The sequence below is a fragment of the Nesoenas mayeri genome, assembly GCF_963082525.1.
Source record: "Nesoenas mayeri genome assembly, chromosome: 10".
NCBI lineage: Eukaryota > Metazoa > Chordata > Aves > Columbiformes > Columbidae > Nesoenas > Nesoenas mayeri.
Window position 1 is genome coordinate 17,504,491 of NC_137560.1, and position 13,815 is coordinate 17,518,305.

General features: G+C 44.3%; 1 protein-coding gene across 1 annotated transcript; it reads left to right on the forward strand.

Moving 5' to 3' along the window:
- Positions 1-2,045: 2,045 nt before the first annotated feature.
- Positions 2,046-8,476, forward strand: PSMD6 (proteasome 26S subunit, non-ATPase 6). Its single transcript, XM_080350695.1, has 8 exons — positions 2,046-2,301; positions 3,314-3,519; positions 4,044-4,189; positions 5,014-5,233; positions 5,342-5,450; positions 6,465-6,633; positions 7,950-8,027; positions 8,176-8,476. Exons 1-8 carry the CDS (start codon positions 2,157-2,159, stop codon positions 8,270-8,272), a joined length of 1,170 nt encoding a protein of 389 aa, XP_080206821.1. The 5' UTR covers positions 2,046-2,156; the 3' UTR covers positions 8,273-8,476.
- Positions 8,477-13,815: the final 5,339 nt, after the last annotated feature.

The following is a 13,815-nucleotide window of genomic DNA, read 5'->3' on the forward strand; positions in this document are numbered from 1 at the left end:
CCACACACAACCATATCCAAATGAAAACCAATCAAACAAAAAATTAACAAACAAAACCAAAACCAAACAAAAAACCCCAAACCATGCAACACAGAATTAACACAAGAAATATTAGCACTTATCAAAAATGCAGCAGACAACTGTTCCTTCCAGCAAACTTCTAAATAATTCATGCCCAATATAAAGAAGTCAATCTTAGGAATACACTGTGCCAAAGTAGTCACGGGAACAGTTTCTCCCATGACCTAGATGAAAAACTCAACCCCAGAATAGAGGCACCAACAAAAAAAAAATGTTGTGTTTAAAACCCAGTTCCAGCAAAAGACAACATTTAAAACCAAAAAGAATCTGGAGGAGCTTGGCTGGGTGGGATCCTGCATCCCACAGGATGGCCCCGGGCACCCAAAATATGCCCTTTGAAGGGGCCAAGCGCCCCGTGCTTGCCCCACCTTAACAAGTCCACGCACAGAAATTAATGACGACACATCCAATACTGTGCCCTTATGCCCTACCTATAAAATTTGGCACAGATAATTTGAAGGCAGGGTGAGCGGGGCAAGAGCAGAACTGATGGGCTGGGGTGTGACATGGGGACCAGCTGACCCCGCTGACATCCACCCACCCATCGTGGCTTGTCATCGCCAAGGGATAGAGGACGCTTGCCAGGAACACGCTCCAGCCCCTGGTACTGGTGGCACGTGTTGCATGAGGTCAGAAAAAAGGAAAAATAGTTAATAAAGAGATGGAGAAATGTTAAGAGAAACTAAATGAAAAATGCATGGGAATGTGGGCTAGAAGTCAGGAATGACACTTTCCCCCGCCCCGCCCCAAACATGAGATACAATAAATATACGGGGTTTTAAAAGCTGTTTACTTGTGTTCTTGGCTTTTTGAGCCACTGGTATGCTTTCAGGTAACGCAGGCAAGCTTTTTTCTGCAACTATGAAGGTTACAAACCTACTTTTAAATTTTTTTTTACTGTTTTTTCCCCCAGTGAAAGCTGAGATCCCGTTGGAGCATCTCTCCCTGCCTTGTGCCCACCGCACCAAGCATCCGAAAAGCCATTTCGCACCAGCTGCGCAAGGAACGCGCGGTCCCGGGCACACAGTGGGGAACCGCCGGGCAGGGAGAGACGCAGCGGGAGGGAGCGAGCCGTGCATCTGCACCCTATAGACTGCGCGTGCAGGGACCCTACAGCCTGCACTGTGCAGGGGCGGCCCCTACAGCCCACGCTGCGTGTGCCCAGTTCCTATAGCTTGTTTGCCTAGCTCCTATAGACTGTGTGCCCACAGTATCACAGTATGTTTGGGATTGGAAGGGACCTCAAAAGATCATCCAGTCCAATCCCCCTGCTGGAGCAGGAACGCCTACATGAGGTCGCACAGGAACATGTCCAGGTGGGTCTTGAATGTCTCCAGAGAAGGAGACTCCACAACCCCCCTGGGCAGCCTGTTCCAGTGTCTGTCACCCTTACTGAGAAGAAGTTTTTTCTCAAATTTAAGTGGAACCTCTTGTGTTCCAGCTTGATCCCATTACCCCTTGTCCTATCATCGTTTGCCACCGGGAAGAGCCTGGCTCCATCCTCATGACACTCACCCTTTATATATTTATAAACATTAATAAGGTCACCCCTCAGTCTCCTCTTCTCCAAACTAAAGAGACTCAGCTCCTATAGCCCACGCTGTGTGTGCCCAGCTCCTATAGCCCGCACAACCGCGATGCAGCCGCTACCGCCAGCACGTTTGCAGCCCCTATAGCTCGCCCTATGCACTGCCACTGCCCCTGGAGCCTCCGCCTGCTCAGCCTCTATACACTGAACGCTGTACACAGCCTCCCTACCGACACGGTGCATGCCCACGCCCAGAGCCCGCACATCACGCTCGGACCCACAGCCAAGGTCATCGCTACCCTATAGCCCGCATCCTCCCTACGGAGCGCACTGCGCATGCCCGCCGCAGAGCGCGTACCACCCCGCAGAGACTCGCAGGCACCGCCCCGCGCATGCGCGTCTCCCTCCGCACAGGCGGGCCTCCGGGACGGCAGGGGGCGCTGCGAGGCGGAAGCCCGCCGCCGTTTCCGCCTGTCGCGGCTGAGTCACTGGGCCGCGCCGCCGCCGCCACCGGAGCCGAGCTGCCCCGTCCCGTCCCGCCGCCACCATGCCGCTGGAGAACCTGGAGGAGGAGGGGCTGCCCAAGAACCCCGACCTCCGCATCGCCCAGCTCCGCTTCCTCCTCAGCCTCCGGCCCCGCGCGCCCGACCCCGCGGCGCGCGACGAGCTGATGGCGGCCGTGCGGCTGCACAGTGAGTGTGGCCTCCGGGGCGGGTTGTGTCCGGGTGTGCGGGGCAGGGGGCTCGGGCTGCCCCCGCCAGGCTGGGGCGGCTCTGCCTGTCCGAAGGCACGAGTGTGCAGGCAGGGAGCGGGTCTGGCCGTGATCGTTGATCCCTGGGGCCGTGTGGAACGGGGGAGTGTTTGTAGGGTCGGAGAATCGCTGTGCTTGGGAGGGACCCTCGAGGTCGTCGAGTCCAACCGATGAGCTCAGACTGGCACTAAGCCATGTCCCTATGAACCTCGTCTACGCATGTTTTAAACCCCTTCAGGGCTGCTGACCCCAACACTGCCCTGGGCAGCCTGTTCCAATGCCTGACAACCCTTTCCGTGAAGAAATTTTTCCTAATATCCAATCTAAACCTCCCTGGTGCAACTTGAGGCCATTTCCTCTTGTCCTGTCACTTGTTACTTGGCAGAAGAGACCAACACCCTCCATGCTCCAGACGCCTTTCAGGTAGTTGTAGACAGTGATAAGATCTCCCCTCAGCCTCCTGTTCTCCAGGCTGAACAGTCGCAGCTCTCTTGTCAGACTTGTTATCTTGTGTGTGTGCCCAGTTCCCAGGGGCATGGAGCAAAGGAGAACAGGGAGTGCTAGGGGTCATTTGGGGTAGGGAGGGTTTGAACACATAAGGGTGGTGCCATGTCCCCAGTTTTGGCCACTGTTACATAGTGCTGGTGTTTTAAGAGGTAGGAGTTGAGCACCAGGGTCCAGTGTGCTCAGAGTCGTGTAAATAGTAAGGGAAGTGCAAGTGGGAGAGGTGGAAAAAAAGCAGAGATAGAAAAGAGTCAGCAAAAAGAAGCGTCACAGGCAAGGCCTGCTGAAACACCAGCTCTGCCATGTCTGGTTTTAATAGGTACCTGATCATAGAAGGGATGTGGCTGGCATCGACAGTCGGTCATGTTGTCCTTCAGCACTCTGCTCTAGAAACACGCACACACTTGTTGCAGCAATTAATCGCAGAACCCTTCCCGTGTTTCTTTCAGATATGGCTCCGTATTATGAAGCTCTCTGCAAGTCTCTGGAATGGCAGATAGACACAGATCTGCTGAACAAAATGAAGAAAGCCAATGAGGAAGAATTGAAACGTCTTGACAACGAATTAGAAGATGCAGAAAAGATCTTGGGGGAGAGTGAAATCCGGGATGCAATGATGGCCAAAGCTGAGTACCTGTGCAGGATTGGGGACAAGGTGGGTTCATGGCAGAGGCTTTGTAGACTCGTATTAAAAACACTTCATTGTAATCCTCTTACCTGGACAGGCTCCAGTGAGCACTGGGTGACTTACAGTCTGTTTTCTCTGTGGCATGATTCAGACATGGGTAGGGAATAGGGGAGGGTGTTACTGAAATTTAAGTTATCTAGGGAAAAAAAAGGAAGTAGCCCTTGAAAGAAAACATATTTTCTATTTGCAGGGTTATTTTTCACTTTCCTTGCGTTTTTAGACTTTTTTAAGCCGTTTACGGAGTGTAACTGAAATTACAGAGTACATTTTCATAGTCCTTAGATTTAAAAGATATATGAGGATCAGTGCTTTTAACTTTATTTAAACTCAGATTCTTGGAGATTACTCAGAATACCTAATGTTAAAGTTCCATAAGAAACTAATGAAGTCACAACTATCAGCAGAAGACAATGCGTGTACTTACAACAGACATTTTGTAAATATTCTGGGTGCTTTTAACATTCTTACCATAGAAAATGCTGTCTTGTTAGGAGGGAGCTCTGACTGCGTTCCGCAAGACTTATGACAAAACTGTGGCACTGGGGCATCGTCTGGATATCGTGTTCTATCTTCTAAGGATTGGCTTGTTCTATATGGATAATGACCTCATCACACGGAACATTGAAAAGGCAAAAAGGTACTGCTTGGGTTCTTTGAGTGCACCAAAGCACTTTCGAGACAAAGTTTAACAAAAGATGGAAGATAAATACCTTGCTGTCAAGAAATGACTAAGACTGGTTGTGAGACAGAATCACAGAGTGATGGGTGCATGTTACAAGAGAGCTTCCTGTTTCTGGATTTTTTTATATGACTGGGAAGAGAAAACAAACGGTAATATTTTGTGTCAGCTGTTTTCTAGCAGCTGACTTGATTTTAATTTCTAGCCCACACCCCTGCTCCCACATTTCTGTTCTGTCACTGTTGGAAGACAAATAACTTCGGCTGTTATTAGGTTGTACAATAAAGCGTAGTGCAAGATTGGCAGCAGAATCCAGCTGCTCCCAATGCATCCAGCTGGCTCTGTGCAGTGACATCTTTTCCTTTAGAAGCAAGAGCCCTGTCTCAGCACCATGTGTTTTGGTGCAAAAGTGGCAACTTTTTAATTTCTTCTGTTCTGCTAGTTGGGTGGCTTAGATTTTAGCAGCATAGGCAGTGGAAATATGTTGCCACAGCTGAGGTTGACAGTACTATTTACCTGCACATTTCAAAAGACTGTTATCACAACCTTAGCTGCTATAAACTTTTCCTTTCAGTTGAAACTTGCACTGTGAAAAAGTGTCTGGCCTCTCCTGTCCCAAGGAAGCCACTTTCCTACCCGAGAGGTGTATATACAAACTGTAACATAACATGTTATTCTTTCTCTAATCACATGGTATCAGTTGGTTTACTGCACTTGGTTACTTACAACTTACTACATAACACATTTACATAAGTAAATATTTCATTTTGTTCTGTTTTAAGTCTAATAGAAGAAGGAGGAGACTGGGACAGGAGAAATCGTCTCAAAGTGTACCAGGGCCTTTACTGTGTAGCTATTCGTGATTTCAAACAAGCAGCAGAGCTCTTCCTTGATACCGTTTCAACGTTTACATCCTATGAACTTATGGATTACAAAACATTTGTAACATATACAGTCTACGTCAGCATGATTGCACTGGACAGGCCTGACCTGAGAGAAAAGGTAAGGAAAGCAGATGGAAAGATCGGTTCAAACAGAGACAGCCTTTCTTTAACATTGTTATCTCTGGGCTGAAAGTGATGCCATTTAAATACGTTTGTTTGCTTTCAGGTTATTAAAGGAGCAGAGATTCTGGAAGTCTTACACAGTTTGCCAGCTGTACGGCAGTATCTCTTTTCGCTGTACGAATGCCGTTACGCTGCATTTTTCCAGTCATTAGGTAAGGCTGTGTTCTCTACAATACTATTGCAGGTACTTCAGTTATTTCTTTCAAATCATCCACAACTTTCAGGGAGTAGCTGCAGTCTAAAGCTACTTTATGCAGGGGAAAAAAAAACAAGATTCTTTTTTTTTAACAGTGACCTAAAATTTGCAGCTGTTTGATTTTTCAAGCAGACCAACCAACGTTTGCATCCAGTGAGCTTTCAAAAGGTCCCATCTGATTAGGTGGGAAGGCATTTTGAAAATGGCTTTGGAACATTGTCTCACCTGAAGAGACAGTTCAGATGGGAAAGCTCTGTAGGGTTTTATGTTTGATAGAAATTATATGACCTGTAGTCTAAAGGCCCCAAAATCTCAACCTGTAAGATAAATGCCAGTTCTCAGACTGCTTGCTTTTCTTCTGTGAGATTTAGAATACAAGAAAATAAGATGCCTTCAGTTTGTGGAAGGTTTGGCCTGCTGAGATTAAGAGCTGAGAGCAACATTTCTCTATTCCTGACCCTCTCACTAGCTCCGAACAGGAGAAAAAGTTATTTCAGTGCCTTGAAATGCTTGTAACTAATTGAAGAGCTAGTACCAGAAAGGTAACGGTATTTCCTTAGGCAGCTTTGGGTAACAATGTTTCTTCAAGTAGTTACATCCCCAGTACTGCTGGTTCCCAGCACCACCCTGCTCCTATGGCACAGCAGGTCCCAGCACTTGCCCTCTGGGAGGTGGTCGCCCAGGAGCAGGAAGGAGAACCAGCACCCTGAAAGGAGGATTCTCTGCTGACAAACAGGGTCATTAGCTTTGCCACAATCTTGTTTGCATGTTATTGCTGCTTCTGGTTCTAGAACTGATGTGGATTATACGAATTTCTCTTCAGTGTAAAATACCTTTCAGATTCTGAAGTATGTAAGAATACAATACTGTTGCGTTCACACTGATTACGTATTAACTGGTGTTCTGTGTTTCATTTACTTAACTGATATTTTACATTTCTTAGATATTACTGACTCATTTTTTTTTCCAGCTATTGTAGAGCAAGAGATGAAAAAGGATTGGCTGTTTGCACCTCACTATCGATACTATGTACGGGAAATGAGGATTCACGCGTATAGCCAGCTCCTAGAGTCTTACCGGTCGTTGACACTGGGATACATGGCAGAAGCATTTGGAGTCAGTGTAGAATTCATAGATCAGTAAGTTATTTGGCTTTTTAAGTTCATAAAGATCTCACTTTATACCTTTTAATCATTTATGATGATCCCATTATGAATATATTCTACTTTGATTTTAAACATGCCAAGTTATGTTTCTGTGGAAAAGCTTGGCTGAATTTAAGTGAGCCTTATGTTTCAGTAAAGAAAATAATTTGATTGCATTTTCTTATGACAGCTTTTCCAGTGTATCTTTCACTCTAAATGCCATATGAGAACGTAGTCTTTTATTAGTAACTTTTTATAGTGCTTTATCTATTGACCTCCGTGTGCTATGCAACTTAGGATTTTGGAGGATGACTTAATTCACAACTATACAAAAACTTAACTATTACAACTTTGGGGACCTGTACCCCAAAAAGTCTCCTCCTTTAGTTTTGTTTTCTTTCTAGTACGTGGACAGGATCTGCTGCTTTTCACTTAAATCAAACATACACTGTGGTCTCAATTTGTAATTCTTTTCTAGGGTAAAACAAATATATTCAGATCATGATGAGAACTGTCTCGGAGTGAGAAATTGACTTTTTCTTTATGTACATGAAACAGTTTGTGTCAAATGCCTTCACAAGAGTCATTCTTCTTTCATAGAGAGGTTTCAGATTTTCCAACAGAGAAAAGTGTTACAGAGATACGAATACTGCTTGAAATATTCAGAAATTAATTAATAGGGGTTTCAAGATAAACTAAATACCGTTCAATTAAAAGGTAAATGTTTTAAAGTCATACTATTAATAGTTCTTATGCTTACAGTAATTTATTACTAGTTGTAACTTGTCTTACTGTTGATCAGAGTAATGTTTTCTTCTACCATCAGTCATGTGCTGTGGACCACCAGCTGATTAAGCAAAATAATAATAATTTTAAAAAGCAGCATATTTAGAGCTACTAGAGAGTAGGGAGCTATTAAGAGACTTATCTAATGAACGGACTGGCATGAAGATATTTACCTCAGGCCAAATTCCAAATAGGCACACGACGTGCCTGCTGCCTCTGAGCTTGAAGAGCAGTTGATGCTCAGCTGAGTGATAAATTGCACTAACTCAAGTATGACACTTTGGCCTGAGAAGAAGGTTCTAAGAGGTTTTGTATGCAGATCGCTAGAATGATTATTCTTTTGTGTAATGTCCACGCTTTAATAAGATGAGGATGCATAAGATACCTTATGAAAATATATAGGCTGTTGTTTCAGAAATATGGAGTGGTAACACTGTTGTTTCGTACCAGCAGGTTCAGTGCTGGTAGGCCAACAAGTCCTTGGTGAAACATGATTTAACTGCCTTTTTCTCTTCTTTACTTAGGGAGCTTTCAAGATTTATTGCAGCTGGGCGATTACATTGCAAAATAGACAAAGTAAATGAGATTGTAGAAACTAACAGGTATGCTATCACTTCCTCAAAATTGTTTGTGACAGCCCTGTTGAATTCTATACATTTTTATATTTATTACGCTTATTACACAAGTGCACTGGTGTAAAACGTATTCTCAATTCTAAACCTTTTTTTTTTCTTTCCCCACAATTCCTAGGCCTGATAGCAAGAATTGGCAGTACCAAGAAACCATCAAGAAAGGAGATTTGCTGCTAAACAGAGTTCAGAAACTTTCCAGAGTAATTAATATGTAATTTTTTTAATGCAAGGGAATGCAAAATTTAGATGTTTAAAACATTTTGGAAGTAACCTATAAATATATTGTATAACTTGGTATACTGTAGGTAAAAAAATTACTAGGGAGAGAGGTAGAGTTTTTACTTTCCACTTCATTATGTAAACGATGTTCTCTTTTGGTGTATGGATCCCAGTTCATTTATTAAATGTATTATACAGTTGGTGATCTCTTGTAATATACTTTGTTCCTTTACTTGACTGTGTATACAGCATTCAATATTTAATAGCAAAACAGGCTCAAGAGCTGTGAACAGAGAGAACTGGCTTCTTTAAGGATTCTGTATTTGAATCAAAGGTGAAAGGAATCAGTTGCACAATAGTAAAGTAGCCAAAAAATTCTGTTGAGATTGTGTGCTGCCCAGACAGCACGAATTCTTGTTACAAGAGGATTACAGCTTGAGGGAGAAGGAATAAGGATGAAGCAGTAACATAACCACAAAAACTGTAAGGACTACAACTTTGGGAACATTTTTCTCTTAAGCAGCCTCTCCTTTATAACTACCTTTTTGCTAGCTGTTGAGAAGAAAGTTGGCACATTAGCAAAGCGTTACAGTTGGAATTACTTCTGTTAGATTTGCAGATGTCAAAACGATGGTAGGAACAGTGGAAGATACTGTTGCAGTTTGACACAACTGATCAAATACTGTTGGGGGTTACGGTTTCTGTCTTCACAGCTGCTGAGGAATAAAGGTTCCAAGTCGGCTGCTGCCATGCTGATGACACACGGTTTCTGGCCGCAGCAGAGCCTACGGCCGCAGCTGTTCACCCCCCTGCTTAGGCTTGCAGTTTCTTTTTTCCTCCTCAAGTCTGTGACTTAGCTCTGTTGGCTGTTTTGATGCCACGGCACTTAGCAACAGGATCCCTTTACTGTCTATATTCAATGCGACTTTTCGTGCTTGAAGTAACCCCAACAGGTAGCTGTGCCCACAGGGTGACCCTGACAGTTGGAGGCGACCATCCAGCAGCCAGAACAGCTGGATGTCACCTGCCTGCTCCTCTTGCGGGGACATCACAGGGCACCTCCTGTCTCTGGGTCACTGCTGCCCGCCTGAGGTCAGACTCCTCAGCCACAGCATTGAGGGTACATTAATATTCTCTGTTGAACTGTTCTGAAATCTAAAATACAACCCGATGATTTTGGTTTTCTTTCACTGCTTACTAGAAGCTGTGATGGGTTTTTTGGTTTGTTTCTGAGTGGCAGCTACTTAACAGAAGTTTAAGGATTTAAATTTCAAACTACTAATTAGAAAAAAATTTTGATCTTCACTTTCTTTAGAATAATGAGAGTAATAAAAGAGAATCCTGGTTTGCTTACCATGCGGTCAGCTAGTGATTCTGTGTTTTGTGTGTTCACACACATATCGCTTCTTATAATGTTTTAATTTTAATTTAGGCCAATATCCAGACTTTTCAGAGCTGCAATAATCTCTCAGTTTTTGTAGATCTGTTCCATATCAGATAAAGTATGAACAGCTAAGAAGACTTTAGTTCTGGCTGTCGTTTGGTAAAATCTTTTTCACCTTCCATACATGCAAATGTTAAGCATCTCAGAAGACCATACATACTACAGACACTATGGGCCGTAGGTGTCACTGAAGTGAGGGATTGCTTTTCTGCTGCACAGATTAATTTTCCTTTCCAACATATTTACACTTGAACTGGCCTTAATTAACTATATCAAAGTTTTTTGAGATTAATCTCAGTATTTCCATTCAGCTTGTGTATTAATATATATAATTTAGCTGTCAGTGGAAAGGAATAGACTCTTAAGAAAACTAGTCCTAACATAGGCTTCAGTCACTCAAGAGAAATCTTGCTGCTTGTTAGTGTAGGTAAAAGCAACAGAAAAAACCCAGAAATGTCTACGTTGTGAGGAAAATAAAAGTCTTACTAAAGATTCTTAGTGTGCTGTAAGATATTTGTAGACCTTTCACTTCTTATTTTATTCTCACTTGTGGGAGCCAAGCATTTCGGGATCTGGTGTTGTCTGCTCAGGTAGGTGAAAAATCAGGACATGCAAAAGAGAAACACACATACTCTACTGGAGCAAAATGAGAAGTCATTTTCAGTGTGCCTCCAATACATTAATTCTGGTGAGAATCTTCGTCAAAATCTCAGTGTCATCTAAAAAAATGATAATTGTACTAGAGACAATTTTTAAAGGTCCCACCTTGCGTTGCTCGTTTTCTGATCTCACACATGCCCTGTGAAGCAGGATCTGGGAGGAACCTGCAGCACTTCTTGACAAATATTTTTGGGTAAGTCCTGGCAAGAAAGTCGCAGCAATTTTACCTGAACAATTTTCAGGCTTTCAGCAGCAGTTTGGCCTCTCGGTCGTGCCAGGTAGTGGGATAAAATTCTGGACAGTTGTAGGGAAAATCAACACCCCTGAAATGCACAGCTGGCTACACAAAGTACAGCCAGAGCAGCTGCTGACACTGCTCTCCTGAAAGAGAAAAAAGAAGAAAAAGAAAAAGCAAGCTGGTACATAGTCTTTTTCCAAAGAGGGGTCCAAGGTGACCAGGTCAAGGCCATGATTTTTTCTATTCTATCATTTTTAACCACCTACTTCAATTTCCATGTCAAATCAGAAACAATAGGATTTCTGCTTCCTTTAAACCCTGAAGTAACTTCAAGTTACTTTTCACTGTCCCCTGGGCATGTTAGTTTTACCTTTGGTTTATTTCATCTCACGATTTCCATGTATTAAACTCTGTGAGTGGCACTCCAGACACACAGAATCACAGAACTGACTGGGTTGGAAAAGACCTCAGAGATCATCAAATTCAACCCTTGGTCCAACTCCAGTCCATTGACTAGATCATGGCACTAAGTGCCATGTCCAATCTCAGTTTAAAAACCTCCAGGGATGGTGAGTCCAGCACCTCCTTGGGCAGCCATTCCAATGCCTGACCACTCTCTCTGGAAAGAATTGCTTTCTAATATCCAGCCTAAATTTCCCCTGGCAGAGTTTAAGCCCATGCCCCCTTGTCCTATTGCTGACTGCCTGGGAGTAACACCGTACTGCTAACACCCATTCATTCCTCTGTCTTGACACCTTTCCCTGGATTTATAGTCCACATGCCAAAGCTGTACCTTCTTCTCTCATCGTTTAAGCTCGTGCGGTTCCTTGAACTAATGCCATTCTCCAGTTTCCCGTCGGAAGGCAGACTTCACACCGGCAGCAAGGTGGCCAGAACCAGACACAGATTTCAAGATGCAGCCACACCACGGAGACACTTTCCCCCTCACTCTGCAATACACCCACTGCTAAGCTGCGGGAACAGGGGAGAGAAGGATGGGACATGGGGTGTTGTAGAAGCGCTTTAGTAACAAGCCCTGCAAAGTGGTTGAAATCTAATTTGTGTGCAAACATTCTTTGGCAGAGAGCACCTAAACCGAGCGGCAACACACTGTCCCTGCTGATGCTGAACAAAGGTTTTGTAGTCACTTGGCTGCAGATGTCAACTCCAGCCATTTCTTGTTGGCTCAGACAAAGCTTTTTTACTGCATTTATCAGGCCAGTTTTCATCCTTTGCCAGAAGGTCTGAATCCAGGTTAGTTTGAACAACTTCAAAAAAGGTTTCTGAGACGACTCTAAATTTTAGTGGGCCAGAAAAAAACCAAACAAACCAACTAGATCAAAAAAACAAACACACACCACACACCAAAACAACCACCAAAAACCCAACCAAACACACACACAAGCATATGCTGCTTTTGCATGACAAAGGTCCCATGCTGCTTGCTAGGAACAAATCCAGCAGCTAACGCAGTTCTGAGCCAAAGCACTGAGAAAAGCATTCGGTCAAATTATGAGCCCCATGGTGGATCCTACAAGCCACGTGTGTTTGATTATTTGTTGCAGCAGAACGTGATAATAATGAACCAATGGTAATTTGCATTCAAATAACGCCAATTGGCAGCCCTCGTGCAGGTTGTTTCAGTAGTTGCTGTACTACAAAGGCCGGGCTGTTGGCAGCGAGGGCACCGGGCAGCTCAGCACCCCCACCTGCAGAGCAGCACCTGCCGCAGGTACAGGACCTGGATCTAAAAGTTTTCCTACCAAAGGCAGATTGTGGCCTTTGAGCCCAACACATCCCCACCAGAAGCCCGACACCTTTGGGTCCGAAGGACACTCACAAGCTTCCATTTTAAATGCAAAGAGCGTCAACAACATGTGCATGTGCCCAAAGCCATATGCACAGAGAACCCCTGACACGTGGATTTGTGTCGCACACACTATCAGACTCAAATTCCCATGTCGCCAAGTAATTCTTCCTGGACATAAACTGGAGTGTTTCCCTATGAGACAATGAGTGATAAGAGAAATTTTCTATCCACTCTACAACTACCTGAAAAGAGGTTGTAGCGTGGTGGGGGTTGGTCTCTTTTCCCAAGTAATGAGTGATAGGACAAGAGGAAATGGCCTCAAGTTGCATGGGGGAGGATTAGATTGGATATTATGAAAAACATCTTGACAGAACGGGTTGTTGGGCATTGGAACAGCCTGCCCAGGGAAGTGGTTGAGTCACCATCCCTGGAAGAGCTTAGAAGATGCATAGATGAGGTTCTTAGGGATGTGGTTTAGAGGTGGACTTGGCAGCATTGGGTTAATGGTTGGACTTAAAGGTCTTTTCCAACCAAAATGATTCTATGAGTGATGTCTGCATTTAGGGGGCTCTACTCCACCACCTGGCCAGCCAGTATTTGTCACAACAAACCCCTGCACTGAACTGAGTCACTGGCAGAAGCGATAACCCAGCGAGCAGCTCTGCACTGCGAGCTCCGAGACACCTCACCGTTAAACGGCATAACCCCACCTTTCCTCACCTTGCCACGTTTTCAGGGATGCAGATCCCTATTTTAAACGCAGTTAAACATGGAGTTAATCCTTCAGTTCTGAGGCAGGTGCAGGTCAGGGTCACGGACTTGCCTGAACGCGACGAGAAGCAGCGAGCCCAGCTCCCATCACCGGTACAGCCCAGCACAGCCACCGCTGCCAGCAGCTTATCCAGTGGAGCCCAAATCAGAAATCGCTACTAGAAAAGATATTTTCAGGATGGTGAGGCAAAAAGATAAATAAAAATCTTCAGTCAATGCAAAAATTCAAATGTAAAAATATTAAAGTACTCACTGTAAAAAGGCAAAGCAGAAACTGCTTGCTGCCCGACCCCTCTCTTAAATCTTGTAGCTTTTATTCCAGATAATTGGGAAAACTTTGTTCTTACTGTTGTAAAAGGAAAATAAAAAGAAAAAAAAGAAAAAGGAGAGGGAGAAAATAAAGGAAGCATTGCCATGGATATAACCACGACGTTCTATCCCATGAACAGGAGTGTTACCGGTTTCAGCACCCGCTCCTCAGAGGTCATCGTCACACGCGAGGCCTGAGTCACATGCAGAGAAAAGCCTGGAAGAGGATTTAACCTGCTCAACTCACACACCGGGGTTTAAACAGTGAAAATGCGGAAGATGCTTTTTTAGAAGGAAAAAGCCACGA